Source organism: Hypomesus nipponensis, chromosome 16 (genome assembly GCF_054491055.1).
Source record: "Hypomesus nipponensis isolate SF chromosome 16, ASM5449105v1, whole genome shotgun sequence".
Classification (NCBI taxonomy): Eukaryota; Metazoa; Chordata; class Actinopteri; order Osmeriformes; family Osmeridae; genus Hypomesus; species Hypomesus nipponensis.
In genome coordinates, this window is record NC_140376.1 from 5,918,244 (window position 1) to 5,943,478 (window position 25,235).

At 44.1% G+C, this 25,235-nt stretch overlaps 1 protein-coding gene across 2 annotated transcripts in view; it reads right to left on the reverse strand.

Annotated features, from left to right (window-relative positions):
• The window catches only part of wdr18 (WD repeat domain 18), a 30,444-nt gene that overhangs the window by 3,808 nt on the left and 1,401 nt on the right, over positions 1–25,235 (reverse strand). For both annotated transcript variants that reach the window (XR_014731458.1, XM_084675785.1), the window contains exons 4-8: positions 22,568–22,709; positions 16,761–16,904; positions 11,506–11,570; positions 10,570–10,694; positions 2,816–2,982 (exon numbers count right to left, since the gene is read on the reverse strand). Coding sequence is in view for 1 of the 2 variants with exons in the window: in XM_084675785.1 (XP_084531911.1) it covers positions 2,816–2,982; positions 10,570–10,694; positions 11,506–11,570; positions 16,761–16,904; positions 22,568–22,709 (643 nt within the window). In the remaining variant the exon portion in view is untranslated. The remainder of the gene's footprint in view (positions 1–2,815; positions 2,983–10,569; positions 10,695–11,505; positions 11,571–16,760; positions 16,905–22,567; positions 22,710–25,235) is intronic.

Consider the following 25,235-nt stretch of genomic DNA (forward strand, 5'->3'; position numbering starts at 1 on the left):
CGCCCAAGTGTGTGGGAGTCGGGGGTTCATTAGACCGCCGTCGATACCACATGGGTGGGCCGAGCGGCTGGACGGTGCTAAAGAGAGAGAGGGGGATTTGAGGAGGGGTGGGGGGGGGGGAAGCCAAGCTACACACGCCTACGAGTTGGCGGACGCGTAATGATGTGGTGTGGAGCGAGGCTGTCTAATCCCTGCCCCTTCGCCTCCTCTTCTCAGCGTTATTGATTGGCCGTAGAGTCCTCTTCCTTGTGGGTGGTGAATGGCGGTCGAATCACCAAAGTTGACTCGAAACGAAGGCGAACTTTCGGCTTGTTAGGGCGCTTGCAGTCAACCAGTTAGGGACTCAAACTTAAACACTGTGTAAAAGTATCCCTTTTAGCATAGTTTACAAACACTGTGATGGTACTTAAGGCAGTTGAAGTCACTGTCTCTTAAATAGAAGTCCATCTATATAGCTGGTAGAAACAACTGAACGATGCAGTTACTCCTGAGAGGAGTTCACGTTAGTAACTAACTAGACAAGTTAGCGTAGCCAACTGTCCTGTGCACAGACATACTCTTTCATATGGTTTACATTGAAGCACTGTACACACGTAAAAGGACAAGTTCAAACGCGTGATATAAAAAAACTGACTGTGTGCGCACACAGACACACACACGTCCTTAAGGACCATATCTATAAGCATTACCTTTATCTACCCATTCCACTAATTAGTCTCTGAATCTTTGCCCCCCACCCTAAAGGAAATATCTAATTAGCCGACCAGTGAGATACACTATCAAAGGGGCCATGAAGAGCCATCGCCTCGTCTCCTCTGGAAGCTCCCTGGGGAACACCCGTCTCTGCCCTATCTAAACCCGGCTCTCTCCAGCTCCCTTGCCTCCCCCTGACCCTTCACTCCACGTGGTCACCTCCATCATGGGCATTCTCTGGGGCCCGACCACCCTGGGTGGAATCATCTGAGGGAAGCCCCCAAGAGAAGAGAAGATGGCTGACGTCTTTATTTGAGATTATTATGGCAACCGGTCGCACGTTTTCAAAACTTCCAGTCCGTAGCTGAAAGTTCCAGCGTTGAAACCCTGCGGTTAAACTTTACTTGGGTATTTGCAGGGGATATCTTTGTTAGCAGACCTGCACATAAACGCAACAAAAAATCAGTGCCAGACTTGACGTAGGGTACCAGTAGTTGCGATGTTTCCCTAGGGTACCAGTAGTTGATGTTTCCCTAGAGAAAACAATAACTAGCGTTTGTTTGCAGTATGATTTACTTTGCGCACCTTGCCACCAGTGACGGTGTGAATGTGCAACACACCTCTGGCTCCTGTTACTATATTCTTTTTATTTTTAGGGATTCGTTGTAGTTGTGATAAACGTTTTCTAATCATGTTCTACGTTTCTCTGGCTTTCAGAACATGGGAGGGTGAAGCTCATTCCTCCACAGCAACAGTAATATTCCCAGCAGCTCCGAGATTAGCCATTATGGAAATAAGAGACCTCCGACAGAGAGAACGAGAGAGAGAGAAAAGAGAAGGAAGGCAGAGAGAAATGATGGGAGAAGGAATGGTAGAGAAAGATAGCCTCTGAAAAAGCGAGGGAGCGAAATAACGAGAGAAATGGTGAGCCCGAGAACGAGAGCCGGAGGTGAGAGAGAAAGAGAGATTTAGGAGCGAGGGTACAACTGTGTGGAAAAGAGAGAGAGAGAGAGAGAAGGCAGGAGAGTGCGATAGCTGCAAGAAAATATTGGCCAGGTGAAGCGGTTCATGAAAGGTGAATTCCCCTGACTGAGCAGGTGGTAGGTTGAACAGAGACCCGTGCATGACCATTTCATTTAGCCGGGTGTAATTGATTTTGACAGTGCAAGGATTACTGACGGGACACACACAGATGGCTCGTCACAATGTTGCAGCCATTCACTTAGACTGCGGGAGGTTACCGGTGTATTGGGGTTAGGGTGGAGGGGATTTCTCCATACGGTAAGCAAATACATATGCTTCCTCCACATGCGGGAGTTTAATCCACTTAGGCCAGGGATCCATTTCAAGGATCATTGTGAGGGAAAAAATGCAAATGGCCTGCTGGCTAGGCTAAGCTAGGCTAGTTATTGACTAATTAGTGATGAGCTAGCCCTCTTACCAGAAATCTAGTCTTCTGTCATATGACTTAAATAAGAAATACGTTTGTATTATTTTTCTATTCCTCTGACATTACACTTTATATCTAAGGAAATGGGACAGGAATACAGATAAGGGGTCTCACGTTATTCAAAGCTTTCGGAACGAAACCCAAACCCTCCTTCGCGGGTGGTCTGAACGTGATTGGAGGAAAAGCAGAACCTCGTGGGTGGTGTGAACGTGATTGGAGGATGAGCAGAACTGCTGAGCACAGCTGCAGCAGACAGGACAGAGGCCGACCCTCTGAACACGAGCCACCCGGTATTACACATCAAAAAACCAGGGCTGCTACGCTCCCACCAGACAACGCCAAGGTCAAAGCACATGCTAATCACCTGTCAGACACTTTTACTTGAAGGGGTTTTGTGAAAGGGGAGGAAATTTGCAGCTGCAGTTCATGGACTCAACAGTGGTCTTCAACCCTGATCCTGAATGCCCAACTGTCCTGACTGTTTTAGATGTTTCCCTGCTGCAAAACGCCTGATTCAAATGAAGAGATTGTTATCAGGCTTCCGCAAAGCTACACAACGGACCCCTTCATTTGAATCAGGTGTGTTGGCACAAGGAAACATCTAGAACATACAAGGGGCTGTGAGCCCCTAGGACCAGGTTTGAAGACCCCTGCTATGGGGGGTTGACTGACCTGTGTGCGGGCTCCCAGACGGAGGAACACGCCCCCGGTCTCGCCCGCCCCGCCCTGATCGGCGGGGTTGAGGTGGCGGCTGAACCGCAGCAGGGGCACGCCCGGCCGGCTGTCCGGCAGGAACATGTTGGCCGGAGCTGGCATGATGCAGGCGTTGGTGACTGGACCTGAGAAGGGGGAGGAAAATCAGGGAAGTTGGCGTGCGTCAAGAGTGGGAGACAGAGAGGAAGACGGAGATCCAGAGAGACGGTCAGGGATGAGCGTGAGCTAAAGAGAGCTGGAGAGCACTAGAGAGAGAAGGAGAGACAGAGCGCAAGAGAGGGAGGGAAAGACCTTGAGGAAGAGAGGAAGAGAGAAAAATCGCAAGAGAAAAGAGAGACAGAGACAACACAACAGCGGTAATCATCTAAGTGGGAAGACACATTTTATGTGCCTCATGACAATTTAGTATAGGATTTCCTCACTGCATGCATTATCATCTGCCAAATTCCGATTGGTCAAGTCAGGTCTTTTACTTCCTCTGGATGGGCAGGTTAGGGAAGTAGCTGACTGGCCCTTCAACTTTCACTGACTTTAGTGACTGAAAATATATATATAATGCGCATCTACTTGGTTTTCTTCTGTAAAAGCATTTTGAGCAATGAGCTTTTGAAGTCACCTCTTTACACATACGACAAGTGGACTTCATCTTGGCCCGTGATGTGAAAACTGACATGAGGTTCAAGAGAAGAAAGCTAAATGTCAGGCCCCCCTGCCACGCTGGAATGCTGTGCCTGCCCAAAGGAAGCCACAGATCAAAGAAGAAAAAGGTGAACGAACGACTTGAGGTACTACAGAAGCAATCTCTCCCTTCCGCTAACCGCTTACCTACAGGCTACCTCACCAAAGCCACGGGCAATGGAGAAACTTCTCCAAAATAACTCAAGTTAAAAGTGATTGCCCTTGAATGTTGTTTTTAGGATGCCAATGCTTACACGCGAGCTTTAGTGCTCATTCAACTCTTGAACCTGACGCCTAGTCTTTTATTTGGCCATTAGTGTCAGTCCTGCACAAGCGGGCATCAAATCACCGGAATTGCCCATCTGTCCACCGGGAGAGAAACATCCTTGCGAAGGTATTGCCAATCTGACGTTTATTTTATTGTCTCTCTAGGCAAGAGACATTAAGCCATCATCGTGAACAGAGTGCTGGTTTCTATTTCACCCGAGACCAACAGAAGGAGCTCGAATCTGATGGAGGATCTGACATAGCAATTTCAATGTGTGGCTAAAAAGTGAATCATCTGGGCTCATTAAAAGACAGTAATTTCAAATAATTTGACCAATGTATTCCTTTTGTGAAGTAATGTCCAGTCATTGAGCAAAAGGCTTCATCTTACAAAATATACACCGAGCACCCATTTTTCACACAATCCATTGGCATTCATTTATGAGGGATTCAGCAAGGTCTGGGCAAAAAATCTAAGAGACATTTCAGGAAAACAGATGTATAATTTTGATAGAGGGCCAAACTTTCAAATTAATTATTAAATGCAAAATGGAAAGAAAAACAGTACCTGACAAAAAAAATCAATGGATTCAAAAAGGTTTCTGAGCTTTGGCAGTTGAAGTTAAACATCAAAAAAAGTTAATGACTAGGCTTTCTAAGCGAAGCAGATCTTTTGATCACATCCAGTGATGTGCAAGTATAGAAAACTGAATTGAGTCAACTTTCATACATAACCAAAAACCACAAAGCAACCATATACAGCAGTCAATGTGGCTTCAGTACATCTGGGATACACAAGGGAAGGAATAGCTCAGTGGTTGGAGCACTTAACAGCAAATCTAAATATGAGAGTGTCTGCTAATTGAACACGTTGTTACATTAGCTATTAGGGATAGATCCAAGCTCAGCGGTTATAGCCTTTGACGCAGTTCAGGACGTTACATTACACTAACTGTCCTCTGGGTTTGTCCAAGGAATCGGACGGCACGCCGATGGACAGCTGTGACCCCAGGGGACTGTAAATCAGACAGGTCCCCATCACAGGGTTTGCTGATAAGGTGACCCGGACAGAGACAGACAGTGGATTAGGGTCTTTCCTCGACATGTATCCAGTGATGGAACTTCACCTCGCCAGGCTTTGAGCCTTCGATCAAGAAGCTTTGCAGCAGCTTCTCAGCACTCTACAAATCACACTGCAGTCATCGAGGCAGGCCAGACAGATATTTTCTTGCATTGATCCAGCACAGTGCATTTACTCAAGGGAAAGTATTGATTTGTTTCCTTTTAATACTACAGTGTTCTTTTTGTTTTTCAACCCCCCCCCCCCAAAAGAGTCTTCCAATATCAACATTCTTCAAAATTGTAGGCAACCATGATGAGTCAATAAATGGCAGGGAGGCGATAACAGGAAACAGGAGGGGTGGGAGATGATAAAGACAGGGGTGGAATATCTACATTTGTGAAGGTTCATGCCCCCAAGAAGGGTTTAAAAGGTGGGTGTGCTGCATCCTACACTTCAGACACTGTTCGGGTCCTCTCTCTCTGTGGTCTCCATCAACAAATGCTGCAGGAGACACCAGTGAGTCAGACGCTGGCACAGCCTTATAGCTATGGTTTTTTTTTTTTCCTTGTGCAGCATACGCCATGTCTTCAAGCTAGACTCAAGCTAACCAGTGGAGGGTGGGGGGGGGGGGGTTGTGCACAGGCTACGCATCAAAGCCGTTCCAGACGTCTAATCTAGAACCCATTGTTCCCCCGCTTGAGAAGAAACGGTTGAGAGGCAGAGAAAAAGAGGGAGAAGGAAGTGTGGAGAAGGAAGGCCGAAAGGAGCGAGGGAGGGATTTGTTTGTGGGGTTGTGATTGAGAGGGGTTCCAATCAATTGGGTTGTACAGAGCCAGGCTTGTAGGACAAACACGAGGCGGCGAGATTGCGAGCTTTGTTCGTTTAGTCGACATTATGGAGCCTAGGTTTGAGAAAGCCCCCAGGGCACTGCAAGAGTTGGCACTGCAAATGGGTGTCAACCTCTGGAGCGAGCTTAGCGCAGAACCACAAACATTGTCCAATACCCTCGTTTTTTTTGCTAGTGTTTCACGAAAAAATAAATGATGGTCCACGAGTCCTAAGTGCTGAGAAGGTGTTCTCGATTTCAGTCTAACATGTCTACACCTGACCAACTTTGTCTAACGGAACTTCAATGTCAATCATTAAATGCAAAAAATTCTTTCCAAGTTGGAGACAGTTTCTGGCAACCTTCTCGTTGGCTCAGCTTTTTCGCACAGTGGACACCGGAAAAGGAAAGGTGAAAAAGTCACCATTTTGTCCATGCATTCATCTTTCGCTCCCACTTAAAATCTTTACATCAGCTGCTAAATTGACAAAGGAAGGCTGGGTGGCTGTAACTCCTCATCAGTGCACCGATATTGCTGCCAGAGTCATTTCACGCCAAGGGAGGTTATAACTGGGAGAGAGGGGAGGGGGAGAAAAAAAAATTGTGGGTGTTGATTTATTGCTACCCAGTTGTGAGCACAGAGCACAACCTTTAACCGTTAAATCGCTTGGCATACTAAATCCCTCCTCAATGGCGTGTTGTGCTTAGGAGGGGTGCATTCGACCACTCTGTCTGGCATTTCTGCTCGGAAAGCAGAGGCTCTTAGCTGTTCAGTCGTACGTGTTTGTTAAAGTCAGCCACATTCCTCGTCTTTGACTATTACTTTTAGTCAGAGACGCCCGGTCTTGGTACCTGGGATTAAATTCCATTGGCTAACCTTGGGTGTCAATTCTACAGCCTAGTTGCTGATTCGCCGATTGACAAACTACTGGGGATACATAAGAATGAGCCTCTTTAAATGATTGAAAGAGTGTTTTGTCACTGATATCGACATGTGTCATTGAAGACAAAATCCTCGTTTGCATAGTATTGGAAAAATGAACGATAGAGCGGAATTAATATGGTAACCGTGGCCAAAGTAAAGGACGCTGGGCGAGGTGGACATTGTTTAATCAGCATCACGGCTTGACCGGCTATCTACGATAGAAGACTTTCCTCAGCAATAATTCATGTTTTGACTGAAATTGAGACTGAACAGTCGAGAAAGAAGGGTGTGTGAGGGTCTGTCCTTTATAAGAAAGTGACTTTATAAGAATTCCAGAATGACTTGATCTTTGTCAGAGCTAGCTAGCTATACCCTTATTCTTCTCTATACTCTTTATCCTATTTTAAACGTATAATTTGCTCTATAAAATCCTGTATGAGCACTGCGGGGTGACTAAAACACCTCCATTATACAGTGTGATTGAAACATAAAGCCCTACAGTCAACTTAACTTACAAGGATTAATGTACAACTAGACAATGAATGTCGAATTACAACAGGGAACTGGATAGGTGAAACCTCAAATTTAAATGAGCTATCAAAGTCTTGGTTGTACAACCATGAAAACAAGTCAGATCGTTTTTAAACAACCTTTAAAATTCTGATGTTTGGAATAAAATCCCAGCAATACGTCCCAATTTCTGTTTGTCTTCCAGTCAAAGAGGGAATTGAATAATGCATTTGTATCCTGGGAAATCTCAAGTGGAGCATCTCGAGGAGTGAAACCGAGATAAAGAAAGGGAGGGAGAGCGTGTGTGAGAGAGAACAGAAAGGGTTGGAAACACAGAGGAGAAATGTCAAACAAGGAGGGAAACCGGGTCCTAGAAACGAATGACGGAGGGAGGGAGGGTGCTAAACCATTATATGGCAGGGTGCAGAAGTGAGGAAAGCAAGCTGTGAACAGAAACACCCCCATTAATATGGGAATGGGCCAGTAAAACCAACAGGTTGCAGTTCATTTATTAGCACATAAATATAATCCCCAACGTCTAACAAAAACCATCATGAATAATGCAGGAGAGGGATGGAGGGCGGACTGGGGCAATGTTGTGCCTAATAAGCACTGCGATAAACCTCAGTAAACAGGGAGCAGATCTGCTATGCTTTCTTTGTCCCTGTCCATTGGTATTATATTTGCCTGGGCCCAAAGGACTTGATTCTTTCTGCCCGACTGCAGTTGGAGTTAGACCCACTGTCTATCAGTGGAGTCACTGTGGATTTTCAGCAGAGTTGAACAGAGATATATCATTATTTTGCCTCCGGGCATGTTTTTCAATTGTTTTACTTTGCAACCCCAAAAAAAGGGTAATGAAAAAAAACAGTGGGTATAAGGTATGAAGCCATTTTAAGAACTGGGGGCAGTTTAAATAGCAGTTTGTGATGGTGTAACAGGGAGACAGTATATTTATTTCTTGTTGTGGTAATAAGGCCTGGCTAATTAACTCCCACTCAATTACAGATATCGATCCCATGGACTTGGCGCCCACTCCTGGAATTACACTAATGGTTCTGTGCCGCTCCTACACACTCATAAATCCTGGCAGCTGCCAAGGAGGGTCACAAATGCAGAGACCAAGGTAGGGGAGGGATACGACATATCATGCCAACACAATGCAGCTACTAAGACATGGATCAAGATGTCCCTGGACAGAGACCAGGGCTAGGAACCACCACCATCATCATCATCAGGGAATATTTGCGTGAACCTCAGGTTAAAGTACTCTCAGACCGGGCCCTATGTTGGCTTGGGTGTCAGAGAAAATAAACGTCAATTATTTTTCCCTGCAAAAGGTTGTGATGCCTAGAGTAGGGTCTTGAGTTGGAGCTCACTGTGAATGGCAGCAGGTAGGCATCAGCTAGACAGTGACTGACACCAGGCTCTTGTCCTGGACGTTCCCCCTCGGCCCACTCAGAAGTGTCAGTTTCGATGACTCTTTAATCAATGTGTAAAAAGGCCTAAGCAAGAAAGTGCTTCAGCAGGTGCCAAGGCTGCCCGTGGTGAAGAGGGGAATGGCGAAATAGTGGTGTAGGCCTATGGAATTGCACGGTTCTTAGGGAGTCCAAGAATCCTTGGCGGAAAAAGCATACCCCATGTCACCATCCTCACTAATGGATACGTGTCCTGGTTTTGCAGTCTAGACTAGTACACTGGGCAGATGAGGGAAATGAATGTACCGGGTTGACCTTTCTGACTTAATTAACAGGTGATTACGCAGTTAGCGTTTCAACAAAGATTCCACAAACTGTGCCTTTTACTCAAGTGTGTCGATGCAACTTGTCGTCATCCCCTTCGCCGTCTCACGCGCGTTCTTCAACCTCTCTGATCAGCGCCAGGCGCTCAGAAGGAAGCGGATCTACAACACGGTAATGCCTCAGAGCCACTGAGGATTAGCGAAGCTGGCAGTTTCATCCACGTAGGAGGAGCAACACAGACAGCAGAGGGAGGGAGGGGGGAGGGGTTGTTTGAAGTCTAAATACTTGGTCGTTACTTTACCCTGGACCCATCAGCAACAGACGCTAGACTTCAGTTTGTTCCCGGGCACGGAAGCTTAGAATGCCGGTTACGATAACCTGTGGGTTTGTGATTAAGGTGCTTGAGAAAGAGAGATAAAGTTCCTATTTTATTTATGAGAAAGACAAGAAAACTCTGGCCAAGTTCAACATGGAGATCCCCCCTTGGCCTCAAGCTTGCATTCTCCAATGTTTATGAAGAGGGTCAACCACCTGGAAAGTAAGTCATTATCTGTCGCTAGCAGATTAACTATTATCACACAGAAAGGGCTTCCAATTTTGCCCATTCCTTCGGAGTGAATCCGGTGAAGCAGTCAATGACACTCTAATGCACTTTCCTTATAAGCTAGCTGACTGTAAAGAAAGGGCTAGCCCCAGTAATGGTGTACCAATGTGTTCCCCCAAGACGACAACGTATTTCCCTGCTTACCTGTATCGGCTGGCAAGTCACCCTTACATAACAAAAAACCCTCATATCAAATCAACGTGTTGTTCTGTGAACAGCGAGCACCAACTTCATTTTCCAAGCTAATTTTCCGCCGCTGCTCCCCGATTTGTGTTGGTTGCGCCACGGAGCTTAGCACAGAGGGATGGAAATGTGCGGAGCGAAGGGGCCAGCGAGAAGGTTTTTTAATTGCCTCCTTGATCAGGCAGGTCTTGGGAGGGAGGGGCCTTAACAGACACTGCTATCGTACAGAGCTGCAGAGAATGAGTGGGGCTCTTGGGGCGAGGAGAGATTGAGACCTTTTGGACATCTTAACTACAGCCTGAAATCCCCCTGGCGGCTCACATAAGACAAGGGAGGGACTGTGAGGAGGGTTAGGGGAGATTTAAGAGCCTCTGAGATGTCCTGCATCCTGTGTGGCTGACTGATGGGACAGAGACTGCCACCAACAGGCCCACATTTTGTCTAATCTGCTGCCTGGTTGACTTTTCTAACTGGACCATGCAACCTTTGATCTGGATTAATTAGAATCCAAACTATAGTTTTGACAGCGATGTCAAACTTTTTTTTTACAGTTTCACAGCTCCGTGAAGTCTGGCAAAGGGGACGCCGTGATGAAATGTTTAATTAGGTGTACTTACTGCACATTTTCTGTCGAACATCGCTGCAACCTCCTTATGTGTCTCGGTAATTCTGGCACCAATTTCCTGTTGCGGTAATTTGGCACTAATTTCTAGGATCAGTCATTTGGGCCTTCCGCTAACTCAATACAGTGACCTTATAATCATGACACTGAATGTTGGCATGGTTATTTTGACATTGCCTTCATCTGCTAATGAAATGGATGCTAATGTCAACTAAATTGAGTGTGTGTGTCTGTGTGTGGTGTGGGGGGGGGGGGGGACAGACAGAGGTAAGCAGACAGGAGGAAAACTCACCTTTGTGAGTGATGCTGCGGATATTCTGCTTGCTCTGGATGTCCCAGAGTCTCACTGTCTCGTCATGAGATCCTGACAGGAGAACAGTGCCATCCATCGACACTGACAGGCACGTCACGAGGCTCCTGATGAAGAAGGAAGAAACTCATCATTTGAGGGAATGTTGATTCTTTGAATTGACTATCTTAAATAGACTTATATCACAGTGATTTGAAATCGCTGATCGGCTTACTAAAAAAAGAAAAGAAAAAGCGGGAACAAAGAATTCAAATGTCTTGAGTTTGAGACGTCCAAAATGACATCACTCGTTCTGATTTCCTGAATCCATATTGCGGATATTCTCAAAGATGACCAGGCCCTTCACTATTCATGAATAAAATCCATCACTGAATCTACTCCCCCCCCCCCCCCAAAAAAAAAGCAAAAAAGCCATTACTGTAAAACAAAATCTATAACTTTTCAGTTATTTTGCAGAATTCCATCTCATACCTCGTGTATTTCTGTTTGCACATTACTAGCAACCTAATTACCATGTGCTTGCCTTCCAGGTATGAGAACAAAAACCAGGCATATACAGCTACCGAATGAGTCAAGCCACAACACAAGGCACCTTCACTCAACTCCGCAGCTCCAAGCTTCTTGACATTCACCAAGTAAAGTTCTGCAGTCGCCCCAATGTAATTCCCCAGCCATCAGCATGGACTCAGTTCACACGTGACAGACCCAGGTACCAGACGGGATGAGAGATTAGGACGCTTGAGTAGCTAGCTGCACCTGGTGCTCCATACAAAATGTATTCTGCAAGGATACCGTAAGGGTATCCGACCGCCATCGAAACAGCCACCCAGCAGGTAAAGCACCAAAACGCTATGTCCTCCCCCCTCTGCAGCCCAGTCTCTGCATAGCCTGTCCTTGGCCCCTTGGAGAGACACACACCTGTGTCCTTTGAAAACTTGGTTTCCCTCGTTGTCGGACTGGAAGGTCTTATCCCGAGTCAGGCCCTGAAGATCAGAGGGAAACGAAAATTGATATACACACACACACACACACATCACAGTTTCGACCAAAATACAAAAGTTGGAGAGTAAATTGTTCTTTTCTTTTTAGCCAAATAGAATTTGCTTGCATCTCAGGTAGACATTTACCTCCCTCTCCTGCCATTGAGTTGCTACATTTTTGGCCCCCCATTTGGCTGCTAAATGGTTTGATCGATTGACTTAATTGCATTAATGAAGGAATAGGTTGCGTCAGATAGGCATTGGGTAGTGGGGGGAGGACTGGGCACCACTGGATTTGACTATGACCGACTCAAATCATTACATCACGTCTACTCTGCTAGCTTTCATGGCACTCAATTAAACATGACAAGTGGACTTAAAAGGGAACGACTTCTGGCCAGAGCCCCACTTATTCATTTATTCTGTCTGTTTGTGTACATGCTTGGACTTGACTGGAATACATCTGCAGAAATGACCATATTACTTTTAAGATGGGGCAATCATCCTCTCTAATTCCAGTAGATTACCACCAACAGTAGATTATGTTAAACATTAAAAGGGGGTGAAAAACAGTAATTACTCTAATCCACTCAGAAGGAATGTAATATATTTATATATAAATATGCAAGCCTTTTAAACTGCTACAAAATCTAGTGCACAAATCTATAACATCTATTACTCCATATTGGTTAAATACTTAGTATCGTTAGTAATGGAGTAATAGATGTTACAGATTTGTGCACTAGATTTTTAGCAGTATATATATATATATATATATATATATATATATATATATATATATATATATATATATACATACATACATACATACACACACACATATACATGCATATACATACATATATATAAAAAGGTATTGGAAAGATGAAATGTTTTACAACAACAAAAATACAGACCAACAGAGCACCCGTTCAGATGCAGCCTTCATCTACCCAACTGGTGGAGTTAAAGCCTGCCATGCATTGAAACACTCATCACATCGTCAGTTCTGCCCAGGGTATCAAATGGCTATGGCCGGGGTATGAAATCCGCTTTATTTAACAACAAACCATGGGCACTTTAGGCTGTCTAGGAAATGAAAAATGCTCTCCATTTGGGTAAACAGCACAATTACGGGAGCAGGAAAAGTCCTGCTGGAAAAACCAACAGTATTTTCCGAAAGCCTTCGTGCAGGGCTGGCAGAAAGATGACATAATGCTCAACATAATATATAAGCTACAACGTGACGAGAAAAAAAACATTTTTGTATTGATACAGAAACTTAAGCTTACTAACAGGGTTTATGCAGGGTTCAAACAACATCAAAATATAACTTATGTGGTCTAGGAAACAAGACATTCTTCTATGAACTTGTCAAGAGTGCTGAGAGTGGCAGATCTTGCTGCATTGGAGAACTCTATATACCAGCTGTGGAAGAAATTTTGATTTCCTGTGTGCTTACATTATTCACTAATCAAGAGAACTAGTCATTGGATACTAGTTAGTATGTTCTCATGTAAGCTTGCTATTAATAAGAGTAGATTGTGTCTATGTGTCAGGGTTAATAGATGTTTGAGATCAGGAGAAAGTACTGGCTAAATGGTTCTTGTCATAACTACAAGGAGAGCTCCAACTATGAACTCTGTAGTCAGCTAGGTATCCTCTCTGTCCACAGGGCAACAACATTTTAGACCATCACAGGAATCCACAATTTCCACATATTCTCAAAGGCAAGTGCTAGCTTTAAGGCCTGATGACCCAAAGCAATCTTAGAGTACTCCTGTCAACTCACGACTCTCAACAAGTCCCGAAGACAAGTCGTTTGAGCGAGAAAAAGAGCCAACATCTTTATCACAGCTCATGAGCTTATGGGATTAAACCAACAAACGAAAAAAGGAAAGGGAAGTGAGAAACTATTTCATCAAAATGCAAATCTTTCCGGAAGGAAAACAACATGATATCCATTCTCAATCACAAAAACGGAAAGAATGACTTTCAGATTAACTGGAATCCCTTTAGAGTGAATGACAGAGAGCGCAGCATAATGAGATAGATCATTATACCATGAGAGCTCGGGGCGGCCAGGGGGAGGATGGAGCGTTTGAGCTTAAAAAGTAAGGCCTAAATAAAAAGCTGAAATTTAACCACACTGACGATATCTTTAATCCTAGCCAAGGTAGCCAAGGTGTGCTGCAGAATACAGAGTATTTAACTGAATTCCTACCTTTTAATTGCAAACACGTTTTCTTCTTTATTAAAATAATCAATTGTACTTTCAACTCACACCTGAGGCTCTAAGAGCAGGCTTCTCTCCAATTACCTTAATTACTATCAAATTGATCCTCAGGAGGATAGCTTACCTAAATAATTAAGTTCAAGCAGACGGCTGTTAAAAGTCAAAGTCAATTGAGCAGCACTTGAGCAAGTCTTGAACTGGTCAGTTCCGTATCAATAATTGCTGCGAGCCAGACAACTTCAATATGAATCCATTAGATGATTTGCGTTCAATCTTTCATCGAATGTTTCATCTATGACTTTTCAGCAATTCTTCAGGATGTCCAACCCATTCCATTCCAGTCAAAGCTGACAAGGTAAAGATAAAATGCCTGAATAAAGACCAGTGGTAAAACAACAACGAGAGATTGAGTCGGACCCTTCACAGACCCCTCTAACCCCTGCAGAGTTTTACACTGTCTGGTGACTTTTACTGTTATGGCCCAAAGGCCTGTTTCCTTTTCATGTCAAGCTAAAGCATTCAATTTAACAAACAAAAAAATCTGTCCTGTTTCTTTTCCTGCTTCGTGAAAACCCCTGCTACATTACGGCCGTTGTCACATTAGTAGGAAAGCACACACAGCAAAAACTCGACATCTGAGGGTGATCATCTATAAACCTAGCTGGACTTGTTTCGAGTTGGCTTATCTCGTGACTTGATTTTAAGTAAATTACACAATATTTTAAGAAATCTTAGCAAGTGACATTTTCTTACTGCACAAGCACTCATTTTAAACAGTATTTTTTGCAGCACTTTCACTTTTCATCACGTCAAGTATAGCATTCAATGTAATAAATCTGTCCTGGTTTTTCCTTCCCCTGCTACCTAGAACCCAGGGCGTCTTCACATTAGTGGGAAAGTCGACTTTAGACCTACAGGCCCAACGTGGCAAGTGAGAGAACTAATTAGTCAGACCCTGCTAGACAGTGACAATTTGACTCTACACTACACTCTAACCCCTTTAGGAGGGGGAAAACCAGCTGTAAAGATGTTCAACGAGCATGCCACCCCAGTGCCACCAGTTGTGGTATGAAGGGGAAAAGACGGGCGGGTGGGGGCATGACAAACTAATGTGATGCCGAGATGATGGAAGTGTAATAGAGGAAATGTAATGCGATGGATCATGGATCCATGACATTCAAATGGAGTTCCAGAGTCATTCAGCAGTTTCTAAGCCTTATCAGGAGAAGAGGAAGGCATGATGCCTCCATCGTGATGTGGGTGCCATGGGGAGGGGACCAGTCATGCCTGGTGACTCATTTTGGTTCACAGTTTTGATGCTGCTGCAGGGGGCCAGGGTGAGCGAAAGGACGTTTTAAAAGAGGTTTGAGTTGTTCTGTAATGGAAACTAATGAACATGTTTGTTTTTTTCAAACTACTGTTTTCGCAGTGTTACCTGAAATACTTAAGTTTACTGGACAAAAGAGAGAAGGTAGCTGGAACCCTTTGAACCGTGTTCAGGCAACCTCGATGATGTGGCAAACATTGACGAGCCTAATGATTTTATTACATTTCATTAATTGGAGGTGGGTGTGAGCAATGAACGCTCATGATGACCCCTGCTGATTTACATCAATAACACAATAAAACATGCTAAATCATTTCACTTTCATTTGCCTCCACAACTTTCCTGCCAAATGCTTGAGGAGGAATCCTCTCACTGCAGTGCTTATAAAGTGCTTGTCAAAGCAATAGACTAGTCACTAGACCATAGTGACGACGACAAAATGATTTCACAGAGTAACAAACAGTTATTGGCCATTCCCCTCTCCAGCGTCTGAAGAAACTGTGCTCAGTAGACACAAACAAAATGGCAGCATCAAGAATGATGGGGGGGATTACAGTACGCGGGTAAAGTTTATCACTCGACTTTCCTCGCAGTTTGGTTTAATTAAGTGTATCCTGACTCTACCATTTTCACTTATCCCCTAAATATTTTAAGTGTTTGCCAACAAACTTTGTAAACTAACTATGTCAGCTCTTAAAGAAGGACATTAAGGAGCTTTCCGTTCCTCTTGTGAAATAAATGTTATACTTTAAGACAAGACACAAAAATTACTAGGAATTTTCCAAGTTATCTTAGGACTTCACATAAAAGAAGAAGTAGGGTTAACATTAAATTTAGGGGCAACTGACAGCTGATGGATTATTTTACCTTCTTGATGCACATTTCTCAACCGTTTTGACCTCAAGGGGATTTTCTTTGTGCTTTTATGTGAAAAAACTAAACACAGATTTTATTGTATAAGGCAATAAGTTAGCTTAATGTTTGTTTGCGGTTTCTTAAATTTTTCAGATTTTGTTCTTAAGGACTTTATTAATATGCACTGCTGGTTTTGACGTCAAGCGTTATGGATGTAAAAGAATGACACATGAATACAAAAATCCCTAGAGCCAACTGTCATGCAGGTATGCCACATATATCAAAAGGTAAGGCTTGATGAGTGATCTTCCAGCCTGGCAGGACAGCTGCTTATGTTATTTTCCCTTGGTCCTTACAACTACCCACAGTTAGCAAAACACAAGCAGGTAAACATGTGAACAAGTACAAAAAAGCACTCTACAATCATGTATAATACATTGTTCCAGCTGCTACATTATGTGTGCTTTCAGAGTAAACCTTAATGAGACATGAAATGAAGTGTCAGGTGAATTTTAGAGATATGTTAACAGGCCTTGTTTAAAAAGCCTTCAGCAATAAATTGTAACTGTCAACCCGATGTATACAGAATAAACTACTTGTTACAACAACAATTATAGGACGTAATAGAACACTACCTGTAAAAGATGACAAAGTAATATTTTGAAAAGAAGTGAACAGTCATCTTTAAACATCAGCATTACAGGGCCATTCATCAGTCGAGGTTCAGGGATAAATGTCCAGGCTAAGGTTTGCAGACAGAACACACAAGACTTACCTGGCTGCGCAGGGACACTTGAAATATGTTGCCGTCACTGCCGCCAGAGAAGAGGCAGTACTCGCAGGGGTCAAAGGTGACTGACATGATGCCCACATCAAACAGGACAGACAGGAGCAACTCGCCCGATGACAGCTCCCAGAGCTAGAGGAAGAGGGAGAGAGATTATCCTAACATTTGTAAACGTCTAGGTATGAAGAGTGACCAAATTGATACCATTTTAAGTTTCATGTTTCAAGTTAATTAATGAGAAAGCGAGGTAAAAAAAAGAAACAAAAAAAAAAGAGAAGAGTAACAGCGAGGTGTGTGTCAGTTGAGCACACACGCCACAACGAAGATCATGACCCTGTCTGTCTTTGAGGGGTGGGCCGTTTCATACCTCAAGGCTCTAAAATCCATCTCAGGCTGCAGAACCTCTGCACATTTCTGTTCCAGACTCAACTTAATGACATAGATAGATCAAATCATTTAGTGGTTATGACACCTAACATTTTTTTGCCAAGATCTAGAATGGTAACCGTCAAACCCCAAGCTAATTCATTACTACGGCTTTTGGAGAACAGGGAGGGGGGGGAAGCTGAGGTAACAGATTTTTGGATCGTAAAGTACTTGGAAAAAGTAAGGTTGGTGACTTGAGGCTTGCCTTTTCAGTGATTTACCCCACAACAGAAAAACAATTATTACAAAGCCCTGGATAGAGGGTCTTTTAAACATAATATAAATTATGTTATATTAAGATTATATTATGATGTTCTTAAGAATTAGACAACCAACCATAACATCCTGTTGACTCGACCATTTGCAGCAACTAATAAAATGTGTGTTTCCACAGAATACCTCTATCACATTGACTCGTGATGATTCGACTCATTAGGTGGAAAGGAGGGTTTACACATTCTGTCATAGGGTTGGAAAGCCATGGAAAGCCTCTCCTCCTTGCTAATAAGCTCTGTTCTCCTGCGTGACCTCCACTTCTCCTTTGGCCAACGATCTAACTCCCTGTCCTCTACAGGGAGGGAGATATTTATCAGAAGAGACTGACAGCCTGTAATCCACAGAGAGGCTGATGATATTGAACATGATGCCATGAGGAGCTGACCAATTTGATCTAGAAGAAACAGGAATAATATTTAGCAAAGACAAAAGAAGAGTACTTCAGGGCTAAATAGGCCAAATAAAAAAGGGAACTTTTTGGCCACTGTACAAAATAATAATGCAGTGCATTAATTTTGCACATGCAACAAAAATTGTTTAGCAAAAGTAGGCCTTGCAACGAGAGAATTGTTTGACCTTTGATCTTTTGGCAATGAAGATATTCTCTCAACACAGCCCCTTTCTTTATGTTCAATCTAACAAACTCAAACCCAACTATATAGAATTTAACAACATATGGATATTAACTTCACGATAGCACACATTTTTCTTCCTTGTTTCATATCTAACAAATATGCAATCAAGTTGTGTGAATCACTCAAAATAATAAATGTATGAACATTAGCCCCAATAAAAAAAATGAATGATACTTGCTGGCATATTGGCAATAAGTACTGAAGATGGTGCACTGCTCATTCCGCCGTGATGGTGCTAAGATACCATTTTCAAAATGAAAGGGAGCGGAGACTACCCCGCCTGTCAATTAACTACAAACCCACTGGGAGGAAAAGCTGAGTCATAATTATCAAAGCCCCACTTGGGCCATTTATTAAACTTTGATGATATCTGTATCCTATTGTAACAAATCATTTCCTGTCCTCCATGTTCCTCTCCCAATGTAGGCTTTCGAAAATGTCTAAATAAATCATTCTTTCAGGGCGAGAAGCGCTTCATACTTCTGTACAGTGGAGAGCATTTACCCATTTCTATTTATGATTACACCAGACTGTCTTAATCAATATTTAACAACTTCAATAAGCCGATACCCTTTAAAACTAAATGTAAACAAAGCACTGGATTGCTTAAGGACATCAAGCCATCCAATACCCCCTTCCATGTCCAGCAGAAACATCCAAAGAGTGTGTTCACCATGTTGTCTGGCCATTTTATATGAATGTCGCGTACTTTATTAAGATAACATAAGAACAAAGCATTGAATAAGACAATGAAGCATTGAATGAGAAGGCGTTCATTAGAGCTGACTCCATGCACAATTCATGGACAGGGACATTGTTCGAAAAGATTGCTCCTGCCCTGAGCAGGTGTCTAATGTTGTTCACGGATCATTTGCAACGCGACTCTTAGAGATAAAACGAGACAAGACCATGATCTATCGTCCACTGATCCATGCGCATTACAATCCCACCTCAGAGGAATACTTGTGTCTCCTGCCGGTCCTTCGGCATGAAGGAGGAGGACTCTGAGGATTTTACTGGTAGAAAAACAGAATACACAGAACATAGCACTACACTACAAAATGATAATCACCTGAGCTTAAGACATAGACACAGTTCATGTGAAGGCTAAGCAGGCATTAAATAAGAATCCCAGCCTGGTTGAATGGAGGTAAGCACGGTGACGGGGATGTTTGGAACTCACTCAACTGACCTTGACAGACTGAAATGTTGTTCTGTTTTCCAAGAGTTGTGTCAGCCGCCAGCAAGATGGCGTTCTATCTATAACGAATCGATAGGAGCGCTGGCCAAGAGAAAGTCTGGGTGCGATTTCATCACGGAGCTGCTGGTAGCCGTCAGCCAGTCACCGCAGCCAGTCAAAAAGCTAATCAGAGCGCGTTGAGGCCTCGCATGAGAGCAGTGTGGAGACACATGCTCCTCTCTTTCAAACACACCTCTCTCCCCACACACTCTCTCCCTCACCCTCCCTCACCTCCCCTCTCACCCTCCCTCTCACCCTCCCTCTCTCTCTCACTCTCTCTCTCACTCGCTCTCTCTCGCCCTCCCTCTCTCTCTCACTCTCTCTCTCACTCGCTCTCTCTCGCCCTCCCTCTCTCTCTCACTCTCTCTCTCTCTCTCTCTCTCTCTCTCTCACTCGCTCTCTCTCTCTCTCTCGCTCTCTCTCTCGCTCTCTCACTCGCTCTCTCTCTCACTCTCTCTCACTCTCTCTCACTCTCTCTCACTCTCTCTCACTCTCTCTCACTCTCTCTCACTCTCTCTCACTCTCTCTCACTCTCTCTCACTCTCTCTCTCACTCTGGCACTCCCTTTTTCTCTCAGTCTCAGGAGGTGGAAGTAGAGGGCAGGGGAAAGAGGGAGAGAGAGACAGACATCAAACACAGAGCATGAGGGCTTATTCTGTTCACACCACTTGCCTTCATCGCTTAATTAATATTTGCATTCACAGCAGGCGTGCATGCCTGTACCTCGGGGGCCAGAGGGAAAAGGGTTTGGAGGGAACGTTCACACTGAAGAGAAAGATCAGAAAAATAATGATTGAATAGAAGGAAACCTGAAGACGCTCTTAAAACATTCCAAGGGGCAGAAGGGTGAGCCGTCTAGGATAAGGAGGCTGGACGCAAGGGAACCAAAGGATTTTGAATATGTAAAATCAATGCGTGGAAAACTTCATGTTATGATGGCTGTCAACTCTTAATAATCAAAACTTTGATATTCACTTATGACGGGAATATTTGGAGGCGGAGTAGACGATGCGATCTGATCACAGCATGTTCGGACGAGAAGTCTGACAAGCCGACACTCTTTGGTCACCTTCGCTGCATTTACAATAAGTCATCTCTCACTACCCTCTGTCCCTGAAGCCAGCTCCAAAATCCAGTCCCTCCTGTGCCACTTGACACCCCTCCCCAGGGCCCCACGGGGGCTGCTCCAGGTTCTAGGGACTACAAACGGCATTGACGCTGACATTGTGCTCCCTCACGTCAAGGGACTGCCCTGTCCCACACCTCACTCCGCCATTGGCTCCTCACTCGTCAGCCCATCAAATCTGGTCACGCCCTTATTCCCGAAAAAGTCAATTTCCACAAAAACAAACGTTCAGGGAACAGCCCTTGGATCAGTCATGCCCGCTGTTGTCGTTTAACAGGCCTGATTACCTCATTACAAATCCTATCAGCACAGAGTCAATGACAGAGAGCATGAAAGTTCCGCGGAAGGCTCTTTGACGTGATGGATTGATGAAACACTTCTCTCACTCTCTCTCTCTTATGGAATACCTTGTCAAATAGCTACTCAAGGCTTGTCAAACTTTATGGCTGTTGGACATTCATGACTACATATAAACGTTATTGTTAAATCAACCTCGTAGTCTCCGCGAGATGTCATTTGTATTTGTTGAGCGGCTTTGCCTCGTACCTCACATGGGAAACGCTCGTCACGGACCTAGAAGCGAATAACATAGCAATGCGTGGTCCCCTGTTTGTACTGAAGAGATAGGTGGGCACACTACACAAGACTAAAGGTAAAGGATTCACTGGTGGAAAAGTTGGTTGTCAAACCTGGAGCTCTCAAACGTTGGTATTGTAAAGGCTGTGGAACGTTCCGGTGGTTCCCGTTTCTTACTGCGCCCCTCGACACAGCCCGGCACAGCCTCCACACACAGCTAAACATTCTTTACAGCCGGTTGGCAGGGTATTGATTGCATCACACAGTGAATAAAATGGAAGAGAAATGCAGGATAGGGCTACAAGCCCGTGACCGGCTGGCTTCATGCTAGAATTACCTTCCCTCTCTTCCTTGTGGAAAGTAAACAAAGCGAGTTCACATCACCGACGTTTGCATTCAGACCAGACGTTGTACTGTGGGGCTTCCAACTTCCAGGATCATACAGTGTGCCTAATTCCAGACAACATTTTAGGTGCTGACTTTACACACACAGATAACGACTTGATTTGTGTATTTATGGCACAATGAATGGTTACCGGACATGTTGAAGTAAAAAAAACACAAAAAAAGACATCTAATGCTGTATTTTTCCTATTCAATGATAAGATTCAGTTAAACCGCCAACTGATGGCCGTTCCATCCCAGAGGTGCATCGATCCACATGAGGACGCTCCTCTCAATCTAGTCAGAGTGGCCTGGCTCCCCACCCAGGGCAAACAGCTGCAACACTTTGCATAACCAGGAGAACTGATTATTTGTAATCCAATTTCGTTTGAGAGGCATCGAGTGCTCCGGGGTCACCTTCCATTACCCTCCGAATGAGATTGTGATGTACGTACGCATTCCATTTAGGAAACTCATTGGCCACTTTCATATTTAAAATATAATTAAAAGGTCTGTTCAATGTTTGACAGGGGAAGTGAAAACTAATAAAAACTCATAGTAAATAGTCAAACTCACGAGTAAAACTCATGCCATTAATTGTCCACCTAATTAAAAGGATGCTTTATAATGCATTAGGGTTTTGCTTGTTGGATGGATGAATTTCTAAGTTTCAAACTTAATACCCTGTGGTGTAGCTTACTAGGTATTCGCATATTCTTTTTTGTGTTTCCTGGCAATTTCTGTCATAAGCTGACACACCTGCTGCGATAAGATAGTTTGTAAAAAATATACTTGTAGTTTTTATGACTAAGGTTGATTTCTAGAGTACCGTACATGAGAGACTTTCAATTAAAATGGAGAATATTCTTATAATACAGTTCTGACAGGCCGAGGATATGTCTGGACAGTTTGTTAACACAAAGATCTGGCAGATGTCTGTCTACAACAGTGATGTTATTAAAATGCTCATCCATTTTCATCAGCCCATATATACGACATATATACGATACTATTCCACATCCCAGACAAAAAAAAAAACAGCATCCACGGTCATGCCAACCGATCAATAAAGAGGACTCCAAACCGCTTTTTGGAGATGTAACTATTCAATGTTTCAAACTAGAACGCTCACCTTGACGGTCTGATCCAGGGAAGCCGTGGCAACGCGAGCCTGAGGTCCCATGAGGCCGCAGTGGATGTCCGTGATGGGCAGGGTGTGACGGGTGAGGACGTGGCGGGGCTCAGGGGTGTGGGACTGGTCCAGCTGCACCACGCTGGCAACACAAGACGAGAGGACTTACAGTTACGGAAGGGTTATTAGCAGTCGCATTGCTAGGCACTGGCATTAGTAATGCAACTGTATTGTGCACACACCGAAACGATTGCGTCGTTCGGTTAGATTCTGACATTCTCTGCTGTTTATTTGCTCTCGGTTCCACAGGCATACAGGAGTTTCAATACGCTGATGTGTTCCTGGATTGTGGCAGTGAGAGCATTTGGGCTGAAAAATGCAATTAAAGCCTCCAGAGCACACACAGTCCAGCTCAGGGCCTTCACTGGTTCTGGCTTGTACCAGCCCACAACCTGCCAGGAACAGGAGGTAGGGGGAGAAAAGGAAAGACAGAGAAATAGACAGAGACAGAGAGAGAGACAGAGAGAGGAGATGGGGGGGGGGGGGGGGGAGCAGCTGTACCAGGTAGAAGAATCCAAGGGACAGAAGGAGAAGAGTGGGGGGGGGGGGGCTTGCGTTGATGAGAAGAGGGGACCCAGGCCCCATTCTGTCAGCGTGGTGGCGGGGAACGCCGGAGCCCTGGCAGGATCTCAGGGGCAACCTGTCTGTGGAAACATCTGCGACATACAGCACTGATGCACAGGGACCCGCGCCAGCGCATGGCCCGCAGTCCTGGCATGTGCAGAGACACAGAGTGGGGGTGGGGGGGGTCAGGGGGTCGGCGGGGGGGGGGAATGGGAGGATGGGAAAGGCTGTGGCTTTGAGGGAGAAACTTGTATTTCTCCTCACAGACTTCCAGTTCCTGGTTTCCGTCGTTTTTTTGGAGCCAATTTGCCTGTTTTCTCATAATTTTGCTCAGCATACAGCTACTGAAGAGGACTCGAGCCACGCTCATTCATTCACCCTAGGAAGTGGTCAATAGAGCCCACTTAATATTGATGCGTGGACCAAGGCAGGCCATCCTTCACAGGTGAAAGGTGCATTACCCAAAGCAGGCTGGTGGCTGTTTAAACATTCTTCTCGCGGCACCTGTAGCACTTTACTTTTCATGCTACGTTGCGCTCCGCTGTGTCCCTTGAGGAATGGAAGGTCATAGCCAGTGAAACAACTTTTTGGACTTCCCAATTGAACCCTATTCCCTATTGAACCTTCCCTATTCAAACTTTTTTTGCTTTCCAAAAGTGACTCATCGAGGCCTTTGTTTTGGACTTTTTAATTCAACGTGCTTAGCTGTCTCAATCCAGTCTTTCATTGATTTCTTGAAATAAAAAATAAAAAGGCAGCGTTACCCAAAAGAACAAAGGCGGTCCAACAATGCTAAGAAAAGAAAATGTGTTTGCGTGTTACCACAGTGAACAGCCTCCATGTGCAAACACGGTCAGCAAGCAGAGACTGCTGAACGAGGCCTACCCAAGAGAAGATCGCGGCGGCCCACCATAAAGACGTCTCCACATCGCCTCCCACCCATTCGACGTGTAGAATTCGAAACACGCTGCATTATTCAGCACGGCTTCATGTACTTCCCAGTATTCTTTTCCATGTATTATTACTCAAGGACAATGTCCTTTTTGGAGATCTGGACCAACCTCTCTCATCAAAGGACATCATAAAATCATAAAGGACTTGTTTAACATTCAGGTCCATGCCATAACAAAGAGTTTCAGGTGACCAGGTGAAGGACCGACTGACGCAGTTAAGGGATCTCCAGTTCACTTTCAGTACATGAACAGGATGTAGGCTGTCCAGAGGGGGTATTCTTATGCATAAGTACCGTAACAGAGCAGACCTCATATCAATGAAGCCCTGACAATCACATTATTTTGCACTTGTGAAGGAATTTTAAGAGTTAATTATATAGAAAGATTTCAAACAGCGTTCAGTACTCTACTGCAATGTAGAATAGCTTATTTCAAAAGGGGGAAATCGGCTTAGTCGTGGAATAAAGCTGTTTGAAACTACAGTAGCACAGTAGAAAAGAAGGCATTCATTGCAAGGCTCCAAGTTGTGCCACTAAACCATACAAATCATGAATTTGAAGTAAAAAAATAAAAATAAATAAAAAGGCCTCAAGCCACTGAAAACTGAGATAGAGAAATCAGTTACAAGGATGTTATGATTCTGAAAATACAGGTGTGCAATTCAGGTGTGCTCAAATAATAAAAAATAACACATAACACCCTTTAATGCCTAATGATTTAGTCTCTACTGGATAATTTGCTATCAAAGACACTGGGTATGTAAAAGATAGATGGGAGAATTTTTTTCACTAAACACTAAACATGAATCAAATGTAAGCATATATTGAATCAAAATTTGATTCATTTAATTTGATATTGAATCGTGACCCCAAGAATCAATTTGAATCAAATCATGAGGTACCATAAGATTCCCACCCCTAGTAACCACACAGTAAAGGGAATAGTGCCCAGAGGAAAAAAGGCATCCTTAAGCTGAAACCAGTCTCCCGGTCTCCCGTCTGTGGTTGCCTGAACTTGCAATAGAAGTCTGACACTGCAACCTAGTGGCGTGAAATGAAAGCAAAACAATTCTCATCACAATTTAATTTCAT